This window comes from Octopus bimaculoides, chromosome 6 (genome assembly GCF_001194135.2).
Source record: "Octopus bimaculoides isolate UCB-OBI-ISO-001 chromosome 6, ASM119413v2, whole genome shotgun sequence".
Lineage (NCBI taxonomy): Eukaryota > Metazoa > Mollusca > Cephalopoda > Octopoda > Octopodidae > Octopus > Octopus bimaculoides.
In genome coordinates, this window is record NC_068986.1 from 63,429,658 (window position 1) to 63,439,172 (window position 9,515).

The 9,515-nt window shown below is 34.9% G+C and overlaps 1 protein-coding gene across 4 annotated transcripts in view; it reads left to right on the forward strand.

Moving 5' to 3' along the window:
* The window catches only part of LOC106882709 (dynamin-binding protein), a 331,344-nt gene extending 321,835 nt beyond the window's left edge, over positions 1 to 9,509 (forward strand). For all 4 annotated transcript variants that reach the window (XM_052968787.1, XM_052968786.1, XM_052968784.1 and 1 more), the window contains one exon: positions 3,457 to 9,509. In XM_052968787.1, the coding sequence (XP_052824747.1) occupies positions 3,457 to 3,648 (192 nt within the window). In that variant the 3' untranslated portion in view covers positions 3,649 to 9,509. The remainder of the gene's footprint in view (positions 1 to 3,456) is intronic.
* Positions 9,510 to 9,515: the final 6 nt, after the last annotated feature.

Here is a 9,515-nt window from a genome sequence, read left to right on the forward strand (position 1 = left end):
ATAACAGAGGAATTCAAGACAGGTTGCCCCTGGCAGCTCCTCTATGCTGATGACCTGGCCCTCATAGCAGAATCACTACCGGAACTAGAAAATAAATTTTGGGTGTGGAAGCAAGGTTTGGAATCAAAAGGCTTTAGAGTCAATGTAGCAAAGACCAAAGTTCTAGTAAGTAGGAAGGCGAACCCATCACACACACCCTCAGGTAGGTGGCCCTGCTCGATGTGTAGAAAAGGTGTAGGTAAAAACTCCATAAGATGTACCCAGTGTAAGCTATGGATACATAAGAGGTGCAGCAACATCAATGGAAGATTAACCAAGAAGATAGCTTTAATGTGCGGCAGATGCATAGGGGCAATAAACACTACAGATGCTCAGAAAACAGATTCCATCACACTCCCACTGCTTGAAAGGAACTCAGCCACTTTGCCTCCGTCAGGCCCAATGTTCAAAAGTGATTTTTTTATGTGCCACCAGCATGGGTGCACTTGACTTGATGGGTCCTCTTAAGCAGAGCACATCACCAAAGGTCTTGGTCAGTAGTCATTGCCTCTGTGAGGTTCAAAGTTCTAAGATCATGCTTCACCACCTCATCCCATCTCTTCCTGCGTCTACCTCTACCACAGGTTGCCTCCACAATTAGAGAGTGACACTTCTTTACACAGTTGTCCTCGTCTATACACATCACATGACCATACCAGTACATTCTCTCTTGCACACCACATCTGATTCCTCTTATGCCTAACTTTTCTCTCGATGCTTACACTCTGTCGAACATGCACACTGATATTGCACATCCAGCAAAGCATACTGGCTTCGTTTTTCTCAAGCCTATGCATGTCCTTGGCTGTCATAGCCCATGTTTCACTGCCATGCAGCATAGCTGTTCGCACACAGGCATCAAACAATCTGCTTTTCAGTCTGAGAGAGAGGCTCGTTGTTGCCAGCAGAGGTAGGAGCTCTCTGAACTTTGCCTAGCCTAATCTTATTCTCAGAGCTATGCTCTAGAATAACCCCCTCTACCACTAACCTGGTTGCTTAGATACCAGAAGTTATCTATTACCTCTAGCTTGCCCTCCTGGCAGTTGATGGAGTCTATTTTCTTCAGCATTTATTATTCCTATGCACCATACAAAAGTTAGTTTCTCTGTTAACCTTCCTTTGTTGTTGCTGCACCTTTTGTGTGTCCAAAGCTTACACTGGGTGCATCTTATGGAGTTTCTACCTACACCTTTTCTACAGATTGAGCAGGGCCATCTACCTGAGAGGATTTGTGATTTGTCTACCTTCCTACTTACTAAGACTTCGTTTTTTGCCAGGTTAACTGTAAGGCCCTTTGATTCCAGACCTTGTTTCCATACCTGGAACTTCTTCTTTAGCTCAGGTAGGGATTCAGCTATAAGAGCAAGGTCATCAACATAGAGGAGCTCCCAGAGGCAGCCTGTCTTGAATTCTTCTGTTTTACCTAGAGGACTATGATGAACAAGAGGGGGCTGAACTCCATCCCCATAGAATTATCATGCAAGTGGCTGAGTATATTACTAACAATTACAACCTTAACATCATCATCATCATCATCATCATCATCGTTGTTTAACGTCCGCTTTCCATGCTAGCATGGGTTGGACGATTTGACTGAGGACTGATGAAACCAGATGGCTACACCAGGCTCCAATCTGATTTGGCAGAGTTTCTACAGCTGGATGCCCTTCCTAACGCCAACCACTCCGAGAGTGTAGTAGGTGCTTTTATGTGCCACCGGCACGAAGGCCAGTCAGGCGATACTGGCAACGGCCATGCTCAAGATGGTGTATTTTACGTGCCACCTAATCCTATTAAATGCATACGTATAATAATATGGGCATAGAACTATTTATATAAAACTAGCAGCTAAGTCCGGTTTCACCTAGTCTGTTTGGATAATGTGGTTGTGATCTTTTTCAGTTAGGCATAATCTATAACAGCATTTCTCAACCTTATCATTTCGGGTCCCCTTTTTCAATTGGAGCCTCCAGCTGTATGAAAATTTCCTGACTCCCCCCGCCTCTTGTCAGGAAACAGCTTCAGGAGTTGTGAAGAACAAATTTGTATGTAGTCTGTTTCTCTGAGCTATTCTATTAGACCTCTGTCTAATCATTAAAACCTTGATTTAATTATGAACATAGAAAGAAATTATGCATTAATCCCTATTTTTGTAAGCAGTTGTATCCGTAAAAATGTTATTTGCAAAGAACAGAAATTGAAAGAAGATATATGAAATGGACATGTGTGTGCGTGTGTATGCATGCTTGCACGTGTGCATGCGTGCTTGTGCATGTGCATGCGTGCTTGCGCATGTGCATGCGTGCTTGCGCATGTGCATTCGTGCTTGCGCATGTGTATATGAGAGAGAAAGTGGGTGAGAAAGAGAGATAGTGTGAGTGAGTGAAGGTGTGTGTCGTGATGATTGATGTATTTGTACGTAGTCTGTTTCTGAGAGCTATTCTATTGGACCTCTCTGTAATCATTAAAACATTGATTTAATTATGAACATAGAAAGAAATTATACATTAATCCCTATTTTTGTAAGCAGTTGTATCCGTAAAAAATTTTATTTGCAGAGAGCAGAAATTAAAAGAAGATATATGAAATGGACGTGTGTGTGCATGTGCACGTGTGTGTGCATGCGTGCTTGTGCATGTGTATATGAGAGAGAAAGAGGGTGAGAAACAGAGATAGAGTGAGTGAGTGAAGGTGTGTATCATAATGACTTACGTCTTTTAAGGTACACACACACATACATAGTAAATGTGAGGTCATCGTATAAAATTTTTACGACAGTTGATTTATGGAAAATCATCATCATCATCATCATCGCTTGATTATGTTAAATTTTTGAAATGCAAATATGGAAGTGAAAATTAAGTTCAGACCTCTACATGGTAGCTAGACCTGGTAGAAATAGCAGCCAAACCTCCCTCAAAACACTCTACTGTCTTAATCTGATGATTCTGCTTATTATGTAGTTTGAATGAGAAACTGTAACTAAAGATTAAGATTATTAACCCCACAAAAAAGAGATGAAAGAAGAGAGACAACATAGCGAAAGTTTTGGCTGATTGTCATCCTGTACTCCCCTTGTTGCTAGCGAAATGGTATATGCCGGCTGTGTGAGCAACTGGTTGTTTTAATGGCGGAACAAACAGGGGAATTCCATTAGAAAAAGTTTTAATCGATTTTCACGGTAACTATGGGGGCTAGGGAAAAATACAAACCGCATTCCAATCTATGCACCCATCTTCACATGTGTGCCATTTTTCACGTGAATCCACCCAGCCATTTGGCTGTGAACCTCAAGACAAGAAAGAATACAACAATCGCCCATGTCCAATTTGTATTATAGATTAGTTTTGTGGTTTTGGTATATAATCATTTCTTCCAATTTTGTAATCTTTTATTTCCTTTTTTTTTATATTATAGTTATACATTGCTGAGTATGCTTTTCAATCTGGAGGCCTCAACCAAGTATCTTTGTTTGAGGGCCAAGTTGTGACAGTCCTTGCTAAACAAGATATGGAAGGAAATGAAGAATGGTGGCAAGTAGATGCTGATGGAAATATTGGTTATGTCCCTGCTGCCTATATTAGAAAAATTGATGCCACACCTACATGAACTTTCATTTAAATGAAAATTTGTCTTGGTAACTCATGTGCATTTCTAATGATCAATTTAGAGAATTTCTCAGTTTCCATTGGCTCCATTTTTTCTTACCATCACCAAAACATTTCCAGGGAAACTGCTGTTCACATGGATTCCTCCATCAGAAACAACCTAACAAACTTTGCTGCTTCCTTCTAATTATTTTTTTCATTCACAGACATTTAGATTAAGTTTTATAAACCTTGCTGTAAAAGAGTTTGTTTTTCTTTCTCTCTCTCTCTCTCTCTCGTAACAAAGAATAATTATTGAAAGCAGTTTATCTTACATTGTTGTCATATTATTAATATTTTAATGGATAATTGAATAAAATTGAAGATATTTTGTTAGTATTTTTCTCCTTCCAATTTAGGTTTCAATTTAAAAGAAGTTCATTTTCTGAAAAAACTGAGTGCTATATAATCAATTCTTCAATTTCTGAATTCATGTGAAAAACAAAAAAAACTCCAGCCAAGTGGACACATCTATCAAGCCATTTCATCATCTTTGCAACAAGTTTTCAAAATCTTTTATATTAAAAGTTTTTTGGGTTTTTTTTTTTTTTTCAAAACTTTTTTCCAGCTGCATGAACAAAATCTTTGTTAGCTTTTAAAACAAAGAGAATATTTTTACATTTGACTCTCAACTTGGATTTTATTTTATCTTAAAATAAAACAAATAGTGTCAATGAAGCATTCTTGCTTCCAATTCTTGGAAATAATTTTTTTTTTAATGATTTAAAACTTTCTTGTATATGTATATATATGTATATATATATATATATATATATACTTGATATCTTCTAGACCTTTGTTTATTGTTTAACTGTCTTTTTTCATTCTACAATGAGGTGTATTGATGTTTCAACCTTAAAATAAAATATTCGTCATTATTTACATTATCTAGGGTGATGGATGGGCAGAATCATTAGACCATTGGACTTAATGTCTTTCAGTATTTAGTTTTGTCTCCTTACAATAGGTGTTCAAATTCTATTGGGGGTCAATATTACCTTTCATCTTTATAGGGTTTGAAAAAATGAGTACTAGTCATGTAGAGTCAATTAACTATTACTCTCTCCTCTCCTAATTTATGACCATTTATCAATTTAAGACATCATCATTTACATTATCTAATATTATCTAATATTTTCATGACAAGTTCACAGGATGATGTCATGGTATGTGTTAAACTAAAGTTTAATTCTTACTTTGAAACAAAATTAGCTGATCAAATGAGCTAGTAAAAGAATGACAGTTATTTCTGCAAAGGTTACATTTATAAAATAAACACCATTTTACCCTCTTTTTTTTTTTTTATCAATCCTTTTATATTTAGAAATATGTTATTGATATATTTTCACTTACTATGATAATTTTATCATACATTCTATGGAGAGAAAGCAATTATTCCTTCCATAAAAGTTAACAAACTAGCAAGCTTCATTTAACTTCCATAACTTTATTCATGACATATCAAATTATATCTTCCTCTTAAAATTTTTGGTATTTCTGAAAATCCAGTTCATTTTATTACTGCATTATTATGCTATAACAACTCATCTAGATGACTGCTGAGGCAACAGAATTACACTGAAACCAAAAAGTGAAAGATTTTTATGAAAGACCTCATAACATCTCAGTGAACTACATCTGTTAAATTTCTGAGATATATTTTTATGCACATTTTTACAAACATCTTCTACTTGCCAGGCCAAAGTTGCTCTGTCCCTCCCGCAGTCATCTCACTACATGAGGCATTATCACAAACTTCCTATTTAGTTTATACCAGACAAAATGTGATCATTTATTACAGCAATTACATTAGCTTCCTACAATCAAAGAAACATTTAATTCCATTTCCAAGCTTCCATTTCTGTGATTGGTTTACACATTCTTAATAAAAAAATTTAATGTTTGACAAAATTTGTTAAATTAAGAGATTATTTTTGATTTCCTATTTCTGTCAACATATAATGATAATGATTCAAATTTTCTTATTTCAAATTTATAAAATAAACATGTTGTGCACCATTTGCTATTTTTGTAAAATCCTGCACCTTTTCTTATGACTTTTCCTGTGAAAATGTTCCTCTATTTGTTATTCATTTGCAAAAATCTCATGACATTTAACATGATTCTCTTTAGCATTTCTTTCTATTTTTTTTAATTGATTTCCACAGAATTTTTTCCCAAACCTCATTTTAATGATGACACAATTAAGTCATATAAGTCTTAGTCTCTGGCACCCTATCCCAAAATTATTAATATATTTTACCACTTTTATTTTTGTTCTTACCAGTGTTCCAAATGATAAGTGAGTGTTGTATATCTTACAAGCTTATGGATTGGAGATACTGTCATGGCATCCCAGTTGTTTAGCTTAGTTAAAAGAAGAAAGGACTGGGAATAGTTAATTCATCTAGGCCATTCTTATTTGGTGAAAAGTTACATTTTGTTGAATAAAAGCCAGTCTAAATTTGTTTTCTTCATCTCTTTGTAGAAATATCTGCTAGCAAGATATTGAATTGACAAACAATGGTTCAGTATATCAATACTTATCTTGTATATTTTCCTTCAATCCATTTTGTGTACATGAATGTTATGGTATTAGTTTCCATAATATATATAGGCATGGCTATGTGGTAAGAAGCTTGCTTTGCAACCACATGATTCTGGGCTCAGTCTCACCGCATGGCACCTTGGGCAAGTGTTTTCTACTATAGCCTCAGGCTAACCAAAGCCTTGTGAGTGGATTTGGTAAACAGAAATTGAAAGAAGCCTATCGTGTGTGTGTGTGTGTATATATATATATATATATATATTTGTTTGTGTCTTTGTATCCATGTTTGTCACCTTGACAAGTGGTGTTGGTGTGTTTATGTCCCCGTAACTTAGCGGTTTGGCAAAAAAGACCGATAGAATAAGTACCAGGCTTTAAAAAATATAAGTACTGGGGTCGAGTCATTCGACTAAAAATTCTTCAAGGCAATGCCCCAGCATGGCCACAGTCTAATGACTGAAACAAGTAAAGTAAAGGTAAAGGATATATACATATATATATATATAAACATAGACGATCGTGCCAACATGTACAGACTGTGCCTACTACCTAGTCTTCTGTAATTATCATTAACTCATCATCATCAGTTTGGTAACTTTGTTAGGGTACAGATAATCCATTCTACCTTTTCTATGGAGAAGACTTGTACCAAACATTCTTATTTCCAACTTATGGAAAAAAAATTTTGGTAGCAGTTGGGGTGTATTGTTCTGAGAATGTATACACTCTCTAGAATCACTCTCATTTTGGAGTTTACATATGAAGGGTTTGCTTAGAAGTTCTTCAACTTTATTATTAAAATTACAAAGAAAATGATCAAGACAATGTAAGCTAGACCAAATATTTTAGTGTGTCTTCTTCAGTTTAAATATCACTAGGATTTGCTTTATTCTTAATTCTCTGTGGTGGAGAAAGTTATAAAATATGTATCACCAGTAAGGCATTGATATTGATTTAATTTCATTTAGAAAAGAGATTTGCACCTTGTAAAATAAAAAAAAAAAAACTTTCACCACCATAATAATCATGCTCTTTTTCATCATCATCATGATCATCATGATCATCATTATTATTAAGGTGGTGAGCTGGCAGAATTGTTGGCACGCTGGACAAAGAGCTAAGTAGCATTCCAGCTGTCTTTACATTCAGAGTTCAAACTTTGCCTTTCATCCTTTCAGGGTTAGTTAAATAAGAACCCATTAAACACTGGGTTTGATGTAATCGACTAGCACCCTCCCACAAAATTTCAAACCTTGCATCTATAAAGGATGATTATTATTATTAAGATGTCATACTGGCTGACTTATTAATGCATTGCGGAAAATGCTTAACAGTATTTCTTCTGATTCTTTATATTCTGAGTTAAAGTACTTTTGAGGTCAATTTTGCTTTCCATCCTTTCTGGGTTGATAAAATAAAATGCCAGTCAAGTATTAGGGTCAATGTAATTGAATTACCCCCTCCTCTCAAAACTGCTGACCTTGTGCCAAAATTAGAGAAAGAATAGTTATTATTATTATTATTATTAAGCCGGTGAGTTGGCAGAATCATAAGCACGCTGGGCAAAATGCTTAGTGGCATTTCATCTGTCTTACATTCTGAGTTCAAATTCCGCCAAGGTTGATTTTGCCTTTCATCCTTTCAGGGTTGATAAAATAAGTACCAGTTGAGTACTGGGATTGATGTAATCAACTTCCCCCTTCCCTAAAAAATTCATACCTTGTGCCTATTGTAGAAAAGATTATTATTATTGTCATCATTATATGAGAGTGGCAGATTATCAGAATCATTACAGCACCAAACAAAACCCCTTGTATTTGTTCCAGCTCCAAATTCAATTCTTGCCTAGGTCAGCTTTGTCTTTCACCCTTTTGGGGGTTAACAAAATAAAGTATCTGTCAAGTATTGGCATTGATTTAATTGACTATTCTTCACTTTCAAAATTTCATCTCATATACCTATATTAGAAACGTTTTCATCACTCTTATTATTATTATTTGTCCATCTTTACATTCTGAGTTCAAATTCTGCTGGGATTGACTTTCCCTTTCATTCTTTCAGGGTTGATAAAATAAGTACCAGTTATGCACTGGGGTCGATGTATTTGACTTATCCCCTCTCCTAAAATTTTGGGCCTTGTACCTATAGTAGAATGGATTATTTTTATTATTTTACTATGTTACCCTTCTTTACCAGTACACAGAATCATATGCCACTTTAAATTATTAATCATATTTCTCAAATGAGATTTCTCTTTTTCTAAATACTATTATACTCTACTATTCAATACAAAATTAATTTTATATTTTTTAATCTATGGGTTTATATTTTTATCACTGTTTGAAATATGTTATCTTCATATTATGAAGCTATAAATTAGGCAAAACGGCATATGTTCTTTGAGATTTACTTCATGTTTGGGAATCTTTAAGTGTTTTAATTATTAACTTCATTTAATCATTCTCTTTACAATATTTTAGTTTGGTCTTTTCTTTGATCTTCTTCAGGTAGCACCCATGCGTGCACGCATGTGTAAGTGTGTATAGTGTTTATTGTCTTGCAATGTGGCCTGATGTTAGGACTTTCAATTTCTTTGAGGAGGTGTGAGTCATAACATTTGTTTCATGTTGTTAGAAGACAAAATGCATTAAGTATTCTTGCTCTGTTGTAATATAGATTTCTTTATTCTTATGGATTAATATGATCATCTGATCAAAGTTTACTCTATCTATCCATCCATCCAGTCTTTCTCTCTCTCTCTCTCTCTCACACACACACACAAACAGTATAGAGAGTAAGTGTTTAAAGCCTCAGTCGGAAATGAAAACAAGTCCCAAGTACTGCATACATTGAGATCAAACATTGTAGAACTCAAAATGTTTAAAGACTACAGACAAAATATATAAGCAGTACAGATATAGACTTAATAATAAAGGCGCTAAGTTCATTCAAATCCAAAGAATAAAGAATATGTGTAGATATAGGAAATATTTTAAAGATAATTGACTAAAATGTAAAAAAAAATCAGAAACATAATAAATGTGAAGCTAAATTTCCTTTTTAAATCCATTGCAACCGCAATCATTTAGATTGTTTTGTGTTTGATGTAATCAGGACCTAAAACTACTCAAGTTTTTATGAAAATCTTTATAACTTACAGGTTGTGAAAAGAACCTTTCAAAGCAAACCCTTTCTATGTATGACTGTCTGTCCCCCACCTACCTCTCTCTCTCTCTCTCTCTCTCTCTCTCTCTCTCTCTCTCTCTCTCTCTCTCTTTCTC